Source organism: Sebastes fasciatus, chromosome 18, assembly GCF_043250625.1.
Source record: "Sebastes fasciatus isolate fSebFas1 chromosome 18, fSebFas1.pri, whole genome shotgun sequence".
In the NCBI taxonomy this organism is placed as follows: domain Eukaryota; kingdom Metazoa; phylum Chordata; class Actinopteri; order Perciformes; family Sebastidae; genus Sebastes; species Sebastes fasciatus.
The window spans coordinates 22092448-22114630 of record NC_133812.1 but is presented as its reverse complement, the minus strand read 5'-3'; the positions used below and the strand labels follow the sequence as shown (position 1 = coordinate 22114630).

Genomic DNA, 22183 nt, shown 5'->3' with positions numbered 1-22183 from the left:
CCTTGACCTCTGACCTCCAGATATGTGAATGAAAACGGGTTCTATGGGTACCCACGAGTCTCCCCTTTACAGACATGCCCACTTTATGATAATCACATGCACTTTAGGACAAGTCATAGTGAAGTCAGCACACTGACACACTGACAGCTGTTGTTGCCCTGTTTGAGCATATTGTTTAAGCTAAATGCAGTACCTGTGAGGGTTTCTGGACAATATTTGTCATTGTTTTGTGTTGTTAATTGATTTCAGATGATACATATATATATACATTTGCATAAAGCAGCATATTTGCCCACTCCCATGTTGATAAGAGTATTAAATACTTGACAAATCTCCCTTTAAGGTACATTTTGAACAGATAAAAAAATTAGTGATTAATTTGTAATTAATCGCAATTAAATATTTTAATCGATTGACAGCCCTAATATCATTAATCTGTAATCAAATACTACACTACTACAGGCACAGTGGAAGGAGAACATATAGTCTCTATAAACCTTTTCATCGCCATTCTGTTGCTAGGGCAACAGCTTCGGTCCTGCTTACTTCCTGTCAGCTGCTGCATTAACAAACATTGCAATAGGAAATACAAAAGAGGCCAATTCAGACTCTTTATGTTGTCAAGTTTGAAAAGGTCTATAGTGACTGTTGTGTGCTTGTTGCTCTCGTCTCCTCAGTACGACTATGAGTACGATGAGCACAGAGAGAGGGTGGTTCTGGGAAAAGGCACATTTGGAGTCGTGTACGCGGGCCGAGACCTCAGCAACCAGGTCCGCCTGGCCATCAAAGAAATACCAGAGAGAGACAGCAGGTGAGTCTGCCCCGACATTTCACAGGGAAAGGACACTATGTTCTCTTTTATTTGTCTCTCTGAAGGTTTCACACTTGTTACCAGAGAAAGAAGCATTTTGTACGGTACCTGTGAAATTCCAGTGTCAAAATGTAATCTCACTCTTGTACAGTACATAGATGTGATGCTACTTACGGGCACAAGCATTTCACATTTTTTGCCTCGCTAGCAGTCAGTCTGTCTATTAGTAAGACTTCACTTTACAAGGACATTTGGTGTGGACATTCATGGTCTCCTAAGGGACCTTGTAACCCTTCATCTAACACCACAAATCGGTCAGACATTTCCCTCAACTAGTGTTTTTGTCCATGACGAGTTGTCGCAAAAACTAATTTTACTTAAAGGTGCCCTGTGAGGTTTTCTTGTTAACAAACTAATGTTATGTTAACGTCAGTGTTTGTTTGTTTTTTATACCCTTGAGGTCTAACGAACTCCTTCCTCATAAGATAAATATTTCAAATCCTGGATTGTTTACATCCATGTTTGCTGGCTTGCAGACGTCTTCTTCCCTGGAACATTGCTACGATTCTTTGTGCATTAGAGCTACAGACTGTCTAAAAGAGGGCTGCACAATGTATTGTTTTTTATCTTCATCACGAAAGACTGCGATGTTACACTTGGAATATAATAGCAACTCTTTTTTTTATTTGTTTATTTGTTTTTATTATTTAACCTTTATTTAACCAGGTTAGTCTCATTGAGATTAAGATCCTCTTTTCCAGGGAGACCTGGCCAAGACGGTCAGCAGCAAGAACACAAAGCTGCAGACACAGACAAAAATACAGTTCACTAACACTAAAAGCACTAACGTTTGCATTAAAAGAGAGCTATCTAAAGACAAACGGGTGGACAAAAAGGAACTTTTCTGGGAGTCAGCTGTACAACAAGGGAAGCTAAAAACATTGGCATGCCATAGAGTCTTCTTCTAAAGCCATCATTTTAGATTTAAAAATGTTTAATGATACCAGCTCCTTGATTTTCAAGTCATTTTGGATCAAATTCCAGGCTGAGGGTGCAGAATATGCTAAAACCCTTTCCCCAATTTTTGTCCGAGCTTTTGGGATGGAGAGCACAAAGAGGTCCTGTGAACGCAGTGAATACTGTCCACAATTTCTCTGCGTTATAAAAACACTTAAGTATTGTGAGAGCAGACCCAGAATCACCTTATATATATATACATATATATATATAAGGATGTACCAATGGGAACCAACTAGGGTTTAAAGCCCGGGAAACAGTATTCCCGGGAATACACATCCAAACTATTTCCCGTTTCCTGAGAAATATGATAACGGGAGAAACTATGCTATATTCCAGGCATAAACTAAAAAGTAAAAAACATAAACCCTCATCAAAAATTCCACAGGGTACCTTTAAGTTCCATCCATCCATCTTCAACCGCTTATCCGGGATCGGGTCGCGGGGGCAACAGCTCCAGCTTACCTTTAAGTTAACTGTGAATATTCGAGGATGAATATCTTTGGTGACCCACTGACCTTTGCTCTTGCACACAATATATTTCCTAATCTAATTAGCAGATTGCCCTGAAATTCATGTTAAGAAGAGGATAAACTCTTTTTTATTTGAAGCCACCCTCAAGACATTCTTTCAAATCTTTTTTTTATCATCCTGTGCAAAGATGAAATTACAGCCTGAATGTTAACAGGTGCCTGAGCTGTTAATGCCTCCTCTTGTTCAGCTCTGCCGTTGAGCATCATTAAGACAAGTGCTGCTTCCCTCCGACTGAGAGTGTGAAGCGCAGATCAGCAGTGTCCCCGGTGGTTTCTGGCTTTTCGTTGTTCTGCTATCCACTTGAGTGACTGGTTGGTGTTGGAGCTGTGAAGGCGAACTCCCACCCTCCGCCTTGAATTCCCACCGCTGCCTCATGCTTAAAACGCCTGTCTACTCATAGCTCTATACTCAGCTCGAATTGCAAGACTCTTCTCTCACAGATAGATGATCCGATGCCACACTTTGTTCCGCTAATCACATCAGCGAGTCAGCAGGGCGCTCGGCTGCACAGAATGTGGAGGATTTGGGTAAATAATTCAGGAGTGGACTGAAATCTCCAGACAGGCAGAGAGGGAAAGAGAGCGAGGGTGTGATTCATGCAGAGAGTCGAATGTGAAAAGAAATCACTGGTAGGCATGTTCTCAGTGTTCAGAGGTACCTTTTGTTCTGGTCAGATATCAGGATCACTCTTTCTCTGCTTTATTCTTTTGGCTTTTGGCATGTCAGTTACATCTATCTATCCTTAAAGGAGACAACACAGTGACAATGACATCTCTATAGGTCTTCTTTCTCTACTGAATAAGGGGCCGTTCACATGACGCCTAGCCGTACCGTTTTCATCCTTTAATCCAAGGTGCTTGGGAGGTTGCGCTCCTGTCGCGCCTGCCGTTACTAAGCAACCAAAACCGGCGTGCTGCGATGACAATGATGAAGTTTTGGTAATTTAGCTGGAAGACTCGCTGACTGAACTAAACCAAATCTACACAAAGATAGATAGATTCCATCACTTTAAATCCCTCACAAGCAGCTTTACTGCTCGATGTGTCAAGTCGGCTGACCTTTCAGCCAGATGTTGTGACGTTCTCGGACGGAAAAGAAAAGATAAGACAAGATAGTCCTTTATTAGTCCCGCAGAGGGGAAATTTGCAAAAAGGGTGAAGCAAGTAAAATAGTCCATCTTTGATCTTCAACAAATGAATCATTTTGACTGATTCAACAAGAAACCTTCAAAATACCACTGAAGGAGAGATAAGGATCTGCAAAAATCTGTACCTGTAGACAAGGGGTGGCCCAGAATATTCAAGGATTTGATCTAAGGAGCCTGATTCAACTGCCGGTCTCACAGTTGAATCGTTGCAGTGATGGGAAAATGTGGTTATGAAACAAAGGATCATTCATAAATAACAACAACGTAAGGCTACTGTTTCAAAATCTAAGAATAGATGTATTAATTAGAGCACTCACATAAGAACGTAGCACTATCAGAGCGCTAGATATACTTTAAATTTATGAACAATTCTCTAAAATCAGCTGGGGGAGGTGCGTAGAAACAGCTGTTAGAGGTGCTATAACAGCTGTTTGCAGCAAGCATCTCTCTCATGTTAACTGTCCCTTCGCTTCCCTGTTGTTTCCCTTCTGTCTGTGGAAGCAAGCAGGCTAAAACCGTGCGTCTCTCTAAACAGCAAAATGATCATGTAACATATATCTCAGCCAATAATTTAGTTGTTTTTTGATATTTTTCTATAGAAACAGAGCTTAACAGAGGGGTATCAATCAGCAAAAACAAACATGATTTGACGATCAGTTGACGATAGGCAAGACTTGACCAATCAGATGCAACTATGTAAATACTAAGTCGGGATACACTCCTACTGTGGACACGATAAATCGAGAAAAAAGAGAGAATACTGTCTATTTTTGTGTGTTGAGTAAATTCTCCTTCTTCTTTAGTGTTGTATCAGCGTGACATCCAGCACTTTTCCAAACACATCTACATACAGTACAGCACTGACACATAATGTTTTTTTAATCCAGGTACTCTCAGCCGCTCCACGAGGAGATCGCTCTCCACAAGCACCTGAAGCACAAGAACATCGTCCAGTACCTCGGCTCCATCAGCGAGAACGGTTTCATAAAGATCTTCATGGAGCAGGTGCCTGGAGGTGAGACCTGCTGTCGCTCTTCTGTTCTTATAATGAAAGAATATATTAAAGCAAGAGATACACACAACTTGAGACTGAGAGAACAAAAATGCTCCCCAGGCTGCAGATTCCAAGTCTCAAATATCTGTATCATCTTACAGAAATTCTTCAAGAGGCTGTTATTGCTCATCTTGTTTTTCCTTCATCCTTTATCCTAACCTGAATTAAGATATATTTACCGAAAATAATACATTTGTACTGAACTAAATTGTCTTGGAGTAGAGTTTTAAAGTTAATAGAAGTTGAAGCAATAACCAGAAAGTAACTTCAAGCATCAAAATCCACTTTTTACTCCAAAAGAACAATATTTACACTCGTCACTAAAACTGTTTCTGAAATAAATGCATGGAAAATGGAGTTTGCACATGATTTATCTGAAGTATCGAAGTAGAAAAATACTTGGAATTGCAGACTTATCTGCAGAACTGTGCTGCTGATCTCAGGTCAGAGTGTGTGTATTGATCGTTGTTGTACTTTGTCCCCGGTGGCGTCCAGGGAGTCTGTCTGCTCTGCTGAGGTCCAAGTGGGGCCCTCTGAAAAACAACGAGCCCACCATCGGCTTCTACACGCGGCAGATCCTGGAGGGACTCAAGTACCTGCATGACAACCAGATAGCTCACAGAGACATCAAGGTGACCAAACAGAAGCTACTGTGCATTTAATATCGGCAGCAAAACATATTTTAGCCAACTAAAAAATCATCAGTTTCAGTGTGCGCCATATTTCAACTGTCAACTAAGATGTCTTTAGCCGATGAGTCAATTTGTACGCTTTTTCATGCTGAATGAACTTATAATTAGACTTAATGAAAGCTATTTGTGGCATTTACATCAGTTTCTTTCACATGCTGTTGATGTCACCTCTACCACTTTTATGTGTGAAACATTTTGTGGCCATGAAAATGTATTCAAGACATTTTCCTGAGCAGTCATCTGCAATGCCTGTTTTATCCTTAGTTTTATTCATGGAGCTATTAAATGCAACAACAAAAAAACAGGTAAACACAACATTTAAAGTGGTGCTTCTGGATTCTTTGTGGAGATTAAATCAGCTAATCGATTAGTCGACAAAATCGTATGAATGTTAGTTGACTGAGCCCTTCTTTGGTCGAGGACAGCCCTAATTTTTATAACTATATCTGCTGTAATTTTAAAAACAGCAAAAGAGAACATGTACAGAGGAATTAAATAATTACACGCAACAATGACAAAAAAAAGAAAAATTATGAGGTCTGCAGACACTAGACCACAAACACAGACATACAGTAAATAATATAAGGTAACAAACAAGAGAAAGTATTCATAGATTGCAGAATTTCAGTTTTAAAGTTTGAGTTAAATTCTTCACTGTTTGTTTGCTCTTGAAAACCCGTCCCCCGTGACTCTCTGTGCACAGTAAATTTGATTTGGTGAATGCATTCCTGGAGCGTCCCAGCTGCTCACAGCGTTTTAGCATTTTCTTTATAGCTCTTCGGCTACAACAGTAAGTCTGACTTCCCTTTTTCTTAAGTAAAACCCCGTCTCTGTTTTATCCCTGTTAAACCAACACTGATAACACTTCCATCACAGACAGTCATTAAGGTCAGCAGCCTCTTCCCCATACATCCACCTGATTCAACAACACGGTCATATAAGCATCATTAGCGACCCGTAAATGTTAATCACCTTGTTTTGGCTGGGACGTCGCCCTCCACCTCCTCTTCCTCCTCCCACTCAATGTGTTGTAACCTGCTCTTTGTTACTTTCAAGAATCTGCAAGCATCACCTCACATTATCTGAATATCTCATCGAGGAATCTCAGCAATGAGAATCTGTTCTCACAGATGTCTTTTTCCGATCCGCAGGGCGACAACGTTCTCATCAACACTTACAGCGGCGTCCTGAAGATATCTGATTTTGGCACATCCAAGAGGTTGGCTGGGATCAACCCCTGCACTGAGACTTTCACAGGTACGCTCTGTCTGAAATAACTTCCTGTTCACACAAACCCTCAAAAATGCTTGAGATGTCTGCTCTGAAAATCCCCTTTTTTCACAAAACAACAAGGGACCATAGAGTGTAGTCACTGTGGCGTCACCTATTGGTTTGTGGACTGTCGTTTTGAAGCCTCGAGTTCAGCATTTTGGCCGTCGCCATCTTGGTTTTTTGCAACCAGAAGTGACACAAGAGGGTGGAGCTAAGTACAACTGAACACTAAATAAGACATTTTTAGGTGACCAAAAAGGTTTCAATTAACTTTCATGTACTGAAAACACACTGTGAAAGGGTTAAAGTTGTAAGATGAAAACACGGACAACTCCCAGACCGGATAACGCCGTGGTAGCGACCAGTCAATCACAAGGTAGCCCCGCCCTAAAGCATCCCCTGCTTTATGATCTATTTGACTCTAAATGGGACCATAATTTACTAAATGAACATCATGCTGTATTGAAGAAGACTTGAAACTAGCTATTGAGACCATAAACTCATGTTTACAAAGCTAGAAGTAGCCTCCTTTTCTCATAGACATCTATACAATCAGACTTCTTTCTGCAACCAGAGGAGTCGCCCCCTGCTGGCTGGTAGAAAGAATGCAAGTTTAAGGTACTTCAGCATTGGCTTCACTTTTCAGACCCAGAGGTAAACCATTGCAACGGACCAAACTTTGCTTAGTAGTGGCCATAAATAAAGCTGAGCAGTTAGATAATACTTGTCTTTCAGAGCAGTAATCCAGTCTCAGCTCTTTGGCCAGTAAGTGAGAATACCTGGCTGTTGATGTTCACTTTGGCATGAGTCTTGCGGTCAGATCGGGGAGATTTGAGCCCACATGATGTTGGCACCACGGCGGCCAATTGCAGCTCAGTTTGACCTCCTGGATTAGACCATCTGGCAGCTGATTGGATCAGACAGGGACTCTCCCTGAATGGTGGAGCTCTTTCAGGAAACTGGGCTACTCCTTTTTATAGCCCCGGCCGGCTATAAATGCGTCCCTGCCTGTTTTTAGCTCAGTACACAAGCTTCTAAAAGCAGCAAACACCACCCAGCGGGCTATTATTAGAACAAGAGAGTCCTTTCAATGGGGAGCTGAAATAGTTACTTTGGACTGAGCTGTGATTAATTGACGACACAGAGAGAGAGAGGCTCTTTGTTGTTGCTCACACAAGCTCGGTTTGAAGCTGTTGTAACCTGATTGGTCATTTGCAGGAATTGTGTCATCACCTCAGGACGGAGGGAACTTATAATTAGTCTTAATGAAAGCTATTTGTGGCATTTACATCATTTTCATTCACATGCTGTTGATGTCATCTTTCCCTCTTTTATGTGTGAAACACTTTGTGGCCTTGAAAATGTATTCAAGACATTTTCCTGAGCAGTCATCTGCAATGCCTGTTTTATATTTAGTCTTATTCATGGAGCTATTAAATGCAAAAAAAAGCAGAGGGTTTGACGCACTTGTAGACTGCATGTAATCAAGATTGCTTTTCTTGCACATTGCTGACAGTCACAGTCAATAATTTACTTATTTACTAGGTTCATTGGTCGGTTATTTTATCAAAGGAAGAAGATAGGCAGCAGCGTGGTCAGTTATTGGTCTCAGCCAGAGCGTCAGCAAGAAAGCATATAATGTATTAATTATAATGTATTTCCCAACATATCAAACTGGACATCCTTAAAGGAAGAGAGATCTGAACGTATCAACTATGAATTAATAAAAACAACACATCCAGATCCAAGTATATCTGACAACTTGACAGCCAAGTGAGACTGCATCGAGTTTCTGCTGCAAATAATTCTACACTTTGAAAGTATATTTGGCAGAAAAAAGCATATACACCATTACTGAAAATGACTACTAACATCTGTCTGTCTGTGTATTTCTGTTTGTTTGTCCAGGCACACTTCAGTACATGGCTCCTGAAATCATAGACAAGGGTCCTCGTGGGTACGGCAAGCCAGCGGACATCTGGTCTCTGGGCTGCACCATCATAGAGATGGCAACTGGGAAACCACCTTTCTATGAACTGGGAGAGCCGCAGGCCGCTATGTTCAAGGTGAGAGACGATCAGCCCACTGGGTGATGTGTTTAATTTTAGCTAAGGGGTTGAAGAAGGCAGGCGAACACCTGTTTCTGTAGTGACATCTTCCATAAAGTACAAATATAAAAAAGAAAAACAGCTACAGCTCTGACTGAGGATGTGGTTCATTTTCATGTTTAGGAGCTGATAACACCTTGCTGGTTGAGAGTTTACTACCAGCTTCCTGTTGTTATCACTGATTTGTTCATTTTCTCCCATCATTGACAGTCATGTAACAGTCAAAGCGGTCATGCCTCTTCAGGCTGTAGACAGCAATGATGAGTTGAAAGTCGTGCTCATCTAAAAATTAAGAAAATTAAAAATCCTGCAAGAAAATATTTTAAATATTTAGAATTTAAACGTTATTCAACCTCAAGAACTATTAAATATTACAGGAAAATTGATGGTGGAATAGTTCACATATTGTAAGTATCATACATTGAAACTTAAAAGACTTGCAAAGCCAGAAATATTGTTTTTATAAAAACATAATCCTTATTCAAGGACCACTTACTAGCTTTTTCCCAAAGCATGCAGCTGCATCTCATTGTCTTCATCAGCGAATTGAGTTTGCTCAGGTGTCATGTGTGATTTGGTTGTCATCATGTCACCTTAATATGTTAATGTGATATCAGGTGGTCGAGTACGAAGGGAGATCATAATAGAAACAGTTTGTTTAGGTTAAATAGGACTGTAATCAAATTACATGTTTAGTGAAAGATGTAAGCAAAATAACACAACCTTATGACACTGTGCCATCTTCATTAAAACGTGACCTGCACCGACACTACCACAATATGTTTTATGTTCTTTTTATTGCCTGATTAAAGATTCTATTTGTGCTGCAATAAACCTCCACGATGGGACCAAACATAATAATAATAATAATAATAAAAACTTTATTTGTATAGCACCTTTCATACAAGAAATGCATCGCAAAGTGCTTAACAATAAAGACATTACATTACATTTTTATGTGCTTCACATGAAAATGAACATAAAAACATATTAAAAACTTGAAGATGGCAAATAAAACCAGAAAAAAAATAAAAAATAGAATGCATAATATGAAATGTAAGATAAAACCCATTGAATAATGATAAAATTGATTAAAAACAGAATTCATAGAATGCATAAATCAAGTAAAATACATTTTAAAAGAAGGGCGTTAGTGCATAAGTGCAAAGCAAAAAAGGAATTTCAGTCCTGAGCTAGAGCTACATGAATAATCAGAGTACTGTGAGACAATTAGCTTTTATGAATCCTCAAACGGACACATTAAAATTATGGAAACCTACTGTACATGCAAACTACTATCAGAGCCTGGACCTTTAAAATCCACTTTGTGTAGTTAATTTATTAACTAATGCTCACTATATGCTTTAAAAAAAGCTACTTTCCCTCAGCTACATTAACAGGAAAGACACCATCAAATGTAATAACCAGTGAGTCTGACGTCTGCACTTATCAGTTCCCCTTTTAATGGAAACAAAACCAGTGAATCAGCCGTTATGCACCTGCATTGTGTTGCCACCTGCGTGCTGTAACGTGATCGGGAGTTCTGTAGAAACTCCAAATACCGCCTACGCACGAACATTTGTTTGAACACAAACAAAACGCATGTAGCTCATTGAGAGGAACCATCACAGTTTCTTTGTGCATGTGTCTTTGTTTGAAGTCCTCTACTCACTCGATTTACACTGTGTATTTGCTTTGGATGGAAATATAAAGCGCTCCCGGCTAATTAAATATTGTTCTCGGCCATGTGGAGCCCATTACAAACAGTAAAGATGTTTAAGGGTTGTCTGGAAAGTGTTATTGCGCTCCTGTCAAAGTGTGGAATTTTCCATAAGATGTGATTTAATTAAAGGGCTATGAATTCAAACAAGGAGGCGTTTGTTACTGTGCTGAATATACCTTCTAGTAAACATTAAAACAGAAGCTGGGATCTCACATTTTCTGGACAAAGATCACAGACTGCAACTGCAAGAACAATCACATCATCATTATCTCTAAAAGGATCTCATGTTGCGTCTGCACTTTATATGGTGTGTAGAGTTTTCACAAATAGAGAAACAGTCTCTATTCCTGAGGAATGTCTCGAGGGAGGGGCATCACCCTGGTAATCTTAAATCAACATTCCTCAACAGCAACGACAGGAATTTCTAGGACTCTTATTGTCATGAGAGTCTCGCGCTTGAACTTTGAGCGTTGCTGCCCTGAAGCACAGTCTCACAGTTCACTGGGTAAACACTCGCTGCACGCTTACGTTGTCTCATCAAATCAAATAAAGTCACCCAAAGAGCTCTCTCTCACCTCAGAGAGCTTTTCAGAGGCATTTTAAGTATAACATGTCTATCTGTGCTGAACTTGTGTCCTCTGTCTGCAGGTGGGCATGTTTAAGATCCACCCCGAGATCCCAGAGTCCATGTCGCTGGAGGCCAAAGCCTTCATCCTGCGCTGCTTTGAGCCAGACCCGGACCGCCGCGCCACCGCCTTCGACCTGCTCACCGACGAGTTCCTCACCGTCACCAGCCGCAAGAAGAAGGGCAAGAGCAGCTTCACAGGTGAGTTCAGTTCAGATTAGCTCAGCAGCTGATGTTTCTTGTACTTTATTCTTTATTTGCATCTCCATTAGCTTCCATAAAGTTATAATTAGGTTTCCTGGGGTCCACATAAGGTGATAAAAATAGAAATAATCTGCAGTTTAACATCTCTCAGCATCAGTGGAACAACAACAGGTTGAACAAACCAGCCAAGGTTTATTGCCAAGTAGGATTTTCACTTCCAAGGAATTTGCTTCTGTGTTTGGTGCGTACAATAAACATATTAAGAGGAAATAAAAAATCAGGCAAAGCACTGCAAAAGTCAAGAACAGAAATATACAATACATAATATACAATACAAATATGAATATATATATATAGCAAATATGTACAATATAAGTGTTTTAGAATGAGAGAGCGGTACAGTTTAGTGCAGAATGTGCAAACATATAGGAAGTTAAAGGAATAGTTTGATATTTTGGGGAATATGCTTATTTTCTTCTTTTGCAGAGAGAAGACTCTTATCTTATCTTAGCTTAGCATAAATAAACAGGGGGAAACAGCTAGTCTGGCTCTGTTCAAAGGGAACAAAATCCACCGACTAGCACCTCTAAAGCTCACTAATTAACATAATAAATCTTATTTGTTTAATATGTAGAATACCCAAACTTTTAAAATAACAGTTTGTGGTTTTAGGAGGGATTATGTGACTATTTCTTAGCCGGGAACAGTGACTTCACCTGACAAGAAACTAGGGGTGTAAGAAAATATTGATACCCTTGAGGATATTATGTTTTCAATTGTATGTTATGTTGGGTTTTTTTGTATCGATTCTCAAAAGTACGACCCGACCGCTAGAAAGCAGTGTTGTAATCTATCTTCAGCCATAGAAACGAAGGCTTCCGTAACATGGTTTCCCCTTATCTGACTCTCAGCAAGAAACAGAACAAGTGTGTTTCCCAAAATGTTGGACTAGTCCTTTAACTGACTTGGCTAATTAAAGGGTAAACAAATTATAAAATAAAACCAAAGAAAAAGAAAGCAGCTTCCTGTTACCAGCTGCTGCGACTGACCACTTTTATAGGAATCAGACTGCATCCAAAGATTTCATTTTTAGACAAATAATCATCAGTCGCCCGCTATACCTGCTCATTATGCAGCCTGAACACACCCTTAACCTTCCTTGTGTGGATTTTAAAATAGTCCCCATTCCCGTTGGGTTTCCACCCCGCTGCAGTGATTCTGTCATGTGCCCTGGCACCAGCACAGAAGATTAAAAAAATGAGATTAAAAGCTTTTGCCTACTACTTACTTGGAAATGTTATTCTGTCAGTCTTACATGGAAATGTTATTCTGTCGGTCTTACATGGAAATGTTTTATTCTCTGTTAACTGTTGACACGTATTTGTTATTTTTCCCACCACAGCTCTGTCACCGGGGTCTGGTGAGTTACTTTGCACTCTGCACTTCTTTCAGACATGTTTACCACTAGAGAGACTACTTTATTATAATCTGGATGTCAGTTCTGTAGCACATCTGCCTGTTTTGCTGAAGAGTATCTAGGCTACAGTTCTTTTTTTTCTGTTAGTGGCTACCTACCTGGCACGACTCTGCCCTTTCCAAGAACTCAAAATAGACATTGCACAACATGACTTCTTTCCAAATGCTTGAATGTCTTTATAAACCCTGTTTCGTGATTTATACAAAATAGCTGCAATTTGCTGCCAGACACCTCAGATTTGTATTATTTAGAATTTCATCTGTGTTTTTCTTTGTGTCTTTCTGAAAAGGAAGCCAATTTTCCATCATCACTTTTAGTAATTTCACCCTCTTGAAAGCTCTCTTTGTTATGGAATAACATCTCCGACTTCCTGATCGTTACAGAAAACCGTCTCCTTCTGTGCTGCACAAAGCAAAGCATCAGATTATTTAGCGAATAAATGATGCAACGGGCATCTTTAAGGTGTTTTTAAGTCTGTCGTGTCCTTCAGAGTACCTGCGCAGTATCTCCCTGCCGGTGCCGGTGGTGGTGGAGGACACCAGCAGCAGCAGCGAGTACGGCTCCGTCTCCCCTGACAACGACCTCAACACCAACCCCTTCATCTTCAAGCCCAGCGTGAAATGCTACAGCGAGAGGGATGTCAAGGGGCCGAGGTCCCTCTTCCTCAGGTAGGACGAGTGTTAAATGAGGTCACTGTGGTCTTTTACTAATTATCTGTCATTTAGCTTCACCTCAGATTGACATAATGTTAGCATATTGATTGTAGTATTGATAAATACTCAGCTGATTGCTTGTCCACATGAAGAATTGATTCCACAGAAATCTTTTCTTTTCTACTCAGCATTCCAGTGGAGAACTTCGAGGACCACAGCGCGCCTCCGTCTCCCGATGAGAAGGATTCGGGCTTCTTTATGCTTCGGAAGGACAGCGAGAGACGAGCCACGCTGCACCAGATCCTGACCGAGGACCGGGACAAAGTGGTGGCCAACCTGATGGAGGCGCTCAAACAGGTTGGTTATGGAAGGCGTTACCTGTCAGTAGACAGATGAATCAAGAAATGGATACTTCAAATATAAAAAAAAAACCTCTCATGTACACCTCAATCTCCATTTTACCGTCTCCCCTGCAGGGCTCTGAGGAAATGAAGCTGAAGCCTCAGCACATCTCCACCCTCGTGGTCAGCCTGGCCGACTTTGTTCGCATGGCGGACAGGAAAATCATCGCCAACACGTTGTCTCAACTCAAGCTTGAGCTGGACTTCGACAGCACCGCCATCAGTCAGCTGCAGGTCGTGCTGTTTAGCTTCCAGGATGCTGTGAGTATTAACCAGATGAATGATTACATAGTGGGTCAAGAAGGAATTAAATTCAGTAAATCTCAGCTACACTTCATCTCACATCTCATCCTTATGAATTAAACTCAAATATGTTTAAAATTGCAGCAGTAAAAACACAAACTGTTACTTTGAGGCGTTATGTGTTGCTGAAATTCTCCTCACATGCTTCTCATTTTCTCCTGCACCTGCAACATGTGATTTCCTGTCTATTATCCATCCCCTCCTATTTCTAGGCAGAGCTGCTCCCAGCCTCTTCATAAAACATGTGCTATGAACACTTCAGTATAATTGTTGTCATTTTCCGTGAGCTGCAAAAAGCAGCCGGCTGCCATGTTGCTGCTCTCCCTTGCACGGAGATCAGACGGATAACGGTGAAATACTTGTTACCTTTTTAATGAGGCGATTAAAAGAGGGATCTGTCAGGAGTAATTGCACATTCTCTTCAGAGGGCTGATCCGCTCTCCCCCCTATTTTAGAAATGCAGTTATGCAGATGAAATGACACAAGAGCAAGTGGTTGTTTTCATATTTGTAAAGGGTGTGTTGCGTAATCCTGAGAGGAGATGAAGCTCTGATGCCTCCTGTTGGTCATCAGTGTAAACCATTTACAGTAGGAAAAGGAGAGTCATGCAGCTGGAGAGATTCATAGTTTGGTTTGTAGTGCTTTAATTTAAAATAACAATAATTACACTGAAATATCAGCAAACATAATATGATGCTTTAAAGGTCCCTCTGTGTAGATTTGGTCATTACAGCAAAAGAAAGAGAAGTTAAATTAAATATAAATAACAATACAGGTAATAAGGGAGCATCAGCTATGTTCAGTAGAATTTCAAGGATAAAAATTGTATGAATAAACAATTATATATCATCTGTCACTGCCAATATAAATCATACACGCTGTACATACTGTACAGTATATAGACACCTTCACATGTACATACTCTACATAATCATCCATCCCATATATACATGTATATCCATTCAGTATTTATTTCTTTGCACTATTTGTGTTGTTTACTACACTTAACTTGTATATAGACGTTATTATTTCTTATTTTATTGTTGGTCATTGGTGCTTTTTATATATACATTTATATAATATTCATATATACACCTATTCTTTCACATACATTGAGAGAGATGCAAAAAAACAGTGAAATTCCTTGTATATGCACACATACTTGGCTAATAAATCTGATTCTGATTCTGAAAAGATATGAAATATGATTATAAAAAATATACCCATAATATTAAATGTATTCAGTATGAAAATACAGTACCTTAACTATAACCTTTTTACGTTTTTAGGTAAACAAAGTGCTGCGAAACCACAACATCAAGCCTCACTGGATGTTCGCTCTGGACAACATCATCCGCAAAGCCGTGCAGACCGCCATCACAATCCTGGTGCCAGGTAACGTCATCAGCGTCTCCAGCAGAACACCTCTAAATAAGTTATCACTGGTTCCCTCGGGGAAACACCGACTAAATATAGGAGCTGTGGTCTGGTGGGAGTTCTACAGTAATCACAGCTTCCTGTTGAAACGACAGATATTTGGGAGGCTGTTGGGGATGTTCAGTGATAATAACTAAAATCATCCACATGAGCACAATAGCGTGCTAGCACTAATTAGTATCCTGTGAGCCCACTCAACAAGAGCATCACTGTAGCTCAATAGTTAGAAAAAGAGAACTAGCAGCAGCTCTAAAGCTCGACTGATGTGCTGTCAGTTTATGTATTTTTGCAGGAGCTTACACAATGGGATGTGATCACTTGGTGAGGAAATGTTGCACCAGAAAATGAAACCAAACATTCGATCTCAGCACCATAAATCGACAGGTAGATTGAGTCAGAATCATGTTTTTGAGACAAAAGGCTAACATGGTTGGTCTGTCTGGAATCTGATCTCAATGTAGCATCAGAATCAATGATACTCTCCATTTCCATAACACAAAACGTAATCATTTATTAAAGTAATGTGTCTTGTGTGTGTGTTCAGAGCTGAGGCCTCACTTCAGCCTGGCCTCAGAAAGCGACGCGGCCGACCAGGAGGACGTCGACGACGACGGCGAGCCGGAGAGAAACCAGAGCCGGGCACCTACTGTCGCCGCTCACGACGACATCGTGGTCACCTCGGGAGTCAGCACGCTCAGCTCCACCGTCTCACACGAGTCCCATAATGCACAGCGCTCTGTGAGCATGGAGCTGGGCCGCATGAAGCTGGAGACCAACAGGTAGCCATGAACATTAGATGTGTTTATCAGCCAGAAAGCTTCAACTTTCACAGCTTTTTGTTTTTTCATTAGTCATTTTATTGATAAAATTAAAAAGTAATGTTGTGTTTCCTCCCTCTGACTTGTTTGACTCCAGGCTGATGGAGCAGTTGCTGGAGAAGGAGAGAGAGTATCAGGCCATCCTGCAACAAGTGCTGGAGGAGAGAGAGCAGGAGATCAGACTACTGAGGCTGCGATCTGAGCCCGCAGGTCTCCGCTTTAATCTCATTTACCTTCTCACACTGACTGTTTGCAACACTAGCACCACTTCTGCTGCTATTCCCAGTGTTACATTATACAACCAGCGACTCCACTGTCCACTCACAGCTGTTCTGTAATATACTTCAAAACTCATGTTCACAGGGTAATTAAAAGTGCAGAGAAATATCCATGATTCGCTCTGGTTGCATCAGACTTTTTCCCTCCAGCTCACTAAATCATTTATACAAGTTGCGACATGAACAAAGCTTTCTCATCGCCTACTGGAGGTGCAAACTGTGTGACGTCCAGAATGAAAACATCTCGCTGATGTAATGCGTCTTGAAGGGATTATCTTGATCCTTTCTAAATAGACAAACTCTTTATATGTGCCACCATATTTTAGTGCTTGAGTTGCAAAGTGAAGCCCGACTGTAGCTGGATTCTGAGCCTGATACTGAACCAAGAACAGAATTTAAGAATGATAAAAATCTGATAGCATATATCTGCCGATATGCAATTTACTTGATAAACATGTGTGTTAAATGGTGTTTATTCGCTTGCGTAAAAGTCGTGATAAAAATATGTCTGGGGCAGAAAGTTTTACAGGTGAACAGAAACATTTTGAACAGTAAGTTACACTGGAAATCTATTAGGTACTGCACAGTTAAATGTGTTTTTTAAGCTGTAAACTAAATGATATGACTGTACAGTGATGAAACACATCAATGCGGGTGTAGATATTGACATTTCTTATCCAATTTATGAAAAACAGCATTTCATGTGTTGAACACGCCATCTATTGTTTTAAATCCATTCTGAACCTTGCAAGGCCAATGCTGTCGACTGGTTGGGACTTATCTATGTGATGAAATTTGTATTTAAAATTCACATCCAGTGAGGGAGGAGTCGAAGCATAAAATAAGCAACATATCCTTATAATTTGGTTATTTTGGTGCTGCGGGACACAGTCTCTTTCCTGTGTAAATGTTGTGTGAATGGGTCCAGTGTGTCTAAAGGAGTCTGTTTGCTGTATTCTCTGGCAGATGTCCCGTCGTCACCAGGTGAACCTGATGGACAGAGGAGTCCACCTGCAGAGAGACATGAAGACTCAGAGATGACCAGCTGGCTGAGGCTTTACGGCGCCAACCAGGACGCCATAGACAGAGTGAGTTTGTGCTTTTACTTTGAAGCTTCACCTTATCTGTTGGTTAACTTCACACAGTGACAGCACCAAATTATTAGTGCTGTTAGGAGGTAGCACGGACCTATGTCATTAAAGCAGGCTGCACAATTCCTCCGTTACACACTCAGAGGCTTCGACATAAGCAACGGCGGCTCTGGCTCTGGCTTGGCTTGTCTCCATGATATGACTCGGGATGGACTCAACCAGACATTTCTCTGTTCTCGGCTGAGATGGACGGCATAGCGCTGCAACAAGTTTCTGTCGATTTGATTAAAGGCATGCATTTTTAGGGTTTCTGTTATTCTACAGTATTGTTGTTTGTATTTATATTTGTTATTGAATAAGAAGCATTTTCCAAAAGGTTTGGTGTGTTTTCCGCATGTTTGTCATCCCAAGAGGATCCTGAGGATAAAAAAATAATCGAGTCCAGCGCTACAAATTATACAGTACAATCTTGAGATATTAGAGCTGGTCGTGTGATTTCCGTATTCGCACGATGAAAAGGAATACGTTTTTTATGAAGCTCTTTTTAAAACCATGTTACTGGGTGCTTTGCAACTAGATTAAACTATAAAATATAATACAGTATAAAGCATAGTACAGTTACAAAGAACAGAAGGACGTTTTCTTGAATGTCATGTAACTGTGTAGTATATGTACCGGAGCATATTTCCACCCAGTGTCCTCTTCTCATTCATTTTGTTTCTCCAGATACTGAACGAGGAGTACACGTTGAACGACATCCTCCACGATGTAACAAGAGACGATCTGAGGAGTTTAAGACTGAGGTATTTTTTTGTTTTTTTTTGTCTTTTCACAGTTTCACTTCTGTATTCAGTATTAAGTCTACTAAAATAAATGCTGATGAAGCTCTTTAAATACCAGAAACACAGAAGTGAAGCTGAGACAACTCTCTTTGCGGCTTAAAGGAGTTTGTATTGATGTATTTTCCTGCAACTCAGCACTTTAGTGGCTCACAGTGGCAGCTTCATTCCTCAGAAATCCTATAAGGTGGCGTTAGTAAACAAAACTGTAATTTCCTTAGTCAGGACTTCTGCTCATAGGCTCATCACTACTATTACTACTACTAATACAGCTACTAATACAGTTTTAATCTCCTTTTGAAATAGCTCTCATTTGTAGCAGCGTATCAGCTCATTGTATATCATGTTCACATAAGAGTGAAACATTACAAAAAGCATTATTGATAAAGCCTTTACTGTATGTGTAGGATTTGTGCCTTTGGCGCCCCCCAGTGGTAAAAAGACATGGTTTACACACAATATCTTGACAGTGATGTGTTCTCCACTGTATCTGCTTTAAAAGCATTGGATTCAGTTTCCTCAAGAAAGGCCTTAAGTATTAAAAAGTATTAAAGGTCCCAGGTCTTTTTTTATTATAAAGCAGGTTTTAGTGCGATATGAATACTGTGAAAGTATCAAAACGCTCAAACCATGGAGAAATACACACAGCCATATTCAGAAATTGTGCTTTTAAAATGAGCCGTCAGGATTTCTGTAACTTTGTGATGTCACAAATCTACAATATATAGACTGTCACTGTTTTAAGAGGGTAAATACAGGCATATTCAGGCAGACAGTATGAGGAAAATAAAGGATTTTTTTTTAACATTACAGCATGTTCAAGTAGAAATAGAAAATGCAAGCATGAACATGAAAATAAGCATAATATTGGACTTTAGTTATTACTACAAGTAAAACTGGTGGTGTAACAGTGGATTGTGTGCACAGGAGGCTGTTCAGTTCTTTTTTGTGGTGACCTTTTGCAAGCACTGTCACTAGTGTTGGTTACAGTAGCTAAGAAGCTCAGACTTAATGAACTTAAATTAATTATCCATTTTAATTGAATCCATCCACTTATACGAGTCCAGTTTGCATTAATTTAATTAATTATATATCATATACTGTAAGTATATAGGAATTATGGATATATACTGCTGGGAAGTACTGAATAAATGTGATGTGAACATGAATAATTATATTCCATATCGTTTCATCTACTGCTTTCATATTTTGCCCAGTTTGACTGTGGAACAGATATTAAATTGCATTCTACGCGGTATTAAATGGGTCTTAAAAGTCTTACATTTAACTCCGTAGACACCATTGTTATCTGTATTTTGTAAAAACCTTGGTTCATGCATCATTAATTGACAGATAATGATGTTGTGCACATACATGTACAGTAAAGGAAATGCTTTCTGACTCTCAGTTCAAGAGAAACTATGTAAAAATGTGTTAAAACATGTTATAATGGGTGATTATTGACCGCAAAAGTATTGAAAAGCTGAGTTATGGGACATACAGTGTAATTTCTGTTTCGGTAGCATACTGTACGTTGTATATTGTGAGCTAACAGTGTTTTCTGTGTGTCCCGTCAGAGGTGGGATCCTGTGTAAACTATGGAAGGCCATCACAGACTACAGGCAGAAGCCAACCTGAGGCCTTAAGTGGCGACAACCACTCAGAGAAGCCAGGACCTTTGTCCCAACAGCTCAGTATTCTCCTCTTTACCTCAGTATTTATATGAGCAAGACTTTTAGGAGAAGAACCTGTGTTCGCCGTGAGCAGCTTTCCACTCGTACAAGAAACTCTTTGACTGGTCTTGTCGGAGTATTTTGATAATTTTGGAAAACAAAAAGGTCACTTTGAAAGCATCAATTACTGAGAAGTGCCACTAGTTTTGCTACGGCTGACGGACGTCACACAGCTTTTTGTTACATGTGCGTTAAAAATGACAATTGGTGAGAAAATCTATTGAAAACTGTCAAAACATTTTTCTCCTCTTTACAAGATGTAACGTTTACAGAACTGGAGACTGACAGTTTTCTAATACAAGCCTGAGATACAAAATACTACAAAATCATCTGTACTAATGTTGTTTTTTTATCATAGGCATCTTATCACTACTTTATTTAAATGTGTTTTTAATTTAATTGTTATGGTAATCTGAAGGATGTCAGTGCATGCCCTGTTTTTATTTTTATCCAGATTTATTTAATTTTTTTTTTCCACATTTCCTTTTATAATACGAATCTACATTTTTATTTTTCAGACACGTGTAAATATTGAGTTATAGAATTATATGTGAATGACATTTCCGTACTTTAAAAACACATTGATTACATAGTTAAATCTCCATGTGGATTGGACCGAGTCTATAATGAACACAAGTGAAAAATGAATTGTATATTTTCTAGTGTCAAAGATCATAGGATATATAGTACTTACTTAGTAATTAATATTATCTTGCTTGTGTAGATATGATCATTCAATCAGATGTATGTTGTAATGAAAAAAAAATCTGAAATGCAAGCAAATTTCATATGAAAGAGCCTTTTTTATGTAAAAAAAACATGATGTCAGAAATGGGGAACATAATCATGAGCAGTGTGTCCGTTTTGTTTCATATCTAAAATTATTCAAGATTTTTGTGTCATATTGTTAAAATAAAACTTTCCATCTTGAAACTGTGAAAGAAATGTGTTAGAAATGTTCCGTTTTTTTTTTATAATATAATATTGACAGTTTTCAAATGTTTAAATTGTTCTCCATGGGCCTTTTAAGTTAGATTTCCATTTTCAAGTCATTAATGTACATTGTTTTTTAGTTTTAGTTTTCCAAAAGTGAAAAAGGGACATTACCTTTTATTAGTTGTTTGGTCTATAAAATGTTAGAAAATGGTGAAAAATGTCGATCAGTGTTTCCCAAAGCCCAAGATGACGTCCTCAAATGTCTTGTTTTGTCCACAACGCAAAGATAGTTTACTGTCATAGAGGAATAAAGAAACCAGAAAATGTTCACATTTAAGAAGCTGGAATCAGAGAATTTAGACTTTTTCTTAAAAATATGACTCAAACCAATTAATCCATTATCAAAATAGTTGCAGATTAATTTAGTAGTTGACAACTAATCGATTAATTGTTGCAGCTCTAGTGTAGTGTAAAGTAGCACAAATATAGTATAGTAAAATATAATATACAATTTCAGAGTAGTTTTTGTGAAACTTGCTTTTATTCCTCAACATTTCTTAAGAAATATTGTAATTTTTACATTTTTACATGAGTAATCTCATATAGAGGCAATTCAATGTGCTTTACAGAGTGATACAACTGTAAAAAAATCAAGTTTTAATATAGATAAAAGCAGACAAGAGCCTCAAAATATTACAGGACAATAAAAAACAAATTTACCAACCCCATATTATTACTTTGCTGTCACTGTTACCCGTAATGTTACTCAATGTACTATGACCGTTTTTTGTCTTGTCGTGTCTCACCCTTCGCACTAAATAATAAACTAATAATAAAAGGTATAAGAATATTATTTTTTTTAAATGCTCAACCAAAAAAAATCTTTAAAAACAAAACTATTAAAAAACTATTTAAAAGCTAGAGTAATAACTTTGCTGTTACTGTTATCATGTTACCCAATGTACTGTCTGTTTTTTTGGTCTTGTCTTGCCTCATCATTCGCACTAAATAATAAATTAATAATAAAAAG

The 22183-nt window shown here is 39.1% G+C and overlaps 1 protein-coding gene across 2 annotated transcripts in view; it reads left to right on the top strand.

The window, feature by feature from the left end:
• The window catches only part of map3k5 (mitogen-activated protein kinase kinase kinase 5), a 77746-nt gene extending 56584 nt beyond the window's left edge, over positions 1 to 21162 (top strand). For both annotated transcript variants that reach the window (XM_074615366.1, XM_074615365.1), the window contains exons 15-30: positions 678 to 811; positions 4397 to 4524; positions 5059 to 5195; positions 6407 to 6512; positions 8436 to 8593; positions 11007 to 11184; positions 12590 to 12607; positions 13155 to 13332; positions 13506 to 13674; positions 13794 to 13979; positions 15311 to 15416; positions 16003 to 16237; positions 16374 to 16486; positions 17521 to 17642; positions 18372 to 18448; positions 20062 to 21162. In XM_074615366.1, the coding sequence (XP_074471467.1) occupies positions 678 to 811; positions 4397 to 4524; positions 5059 to 5195; positions 6407 to 6512; positions 8436 to 8593; positions 11007 to 11184; positions 12590 to 12607; positions 13155 to 13332; positions 13506 to 13674; positions 13794 to 13979; positions 15311 to 15416; positions 16003 to 16237; positions 16374 to 16486; positions 17521 to 17642; positions 18372 to 18448; positions 20062 to 20122 (2106 nt within the window). In that variant the 3' untranslated portion in view covers positions 20123 to 21162. The remainder of the gene's footprint in view (positions 1 to 677; positions 812 to 4396; positions 4525 to 5058; positions 5196 to 6406; positions 6513 to 8435; positions 8594 to 11006; positions 11185 to 12589; positions 12608 to 13154; positions 13333 to 13505; positions 13675 to 13793; positions 13980 to 15310; positions 15417 to 16002; positions 16238 to 16373; positions 16487 to 17520; positions 17643 to 18371; positions 18449 to 20061) is intronic.
• The last annotated feature ends 1021 nt before the right edge of the window (positions 21163 to 22183 follow it).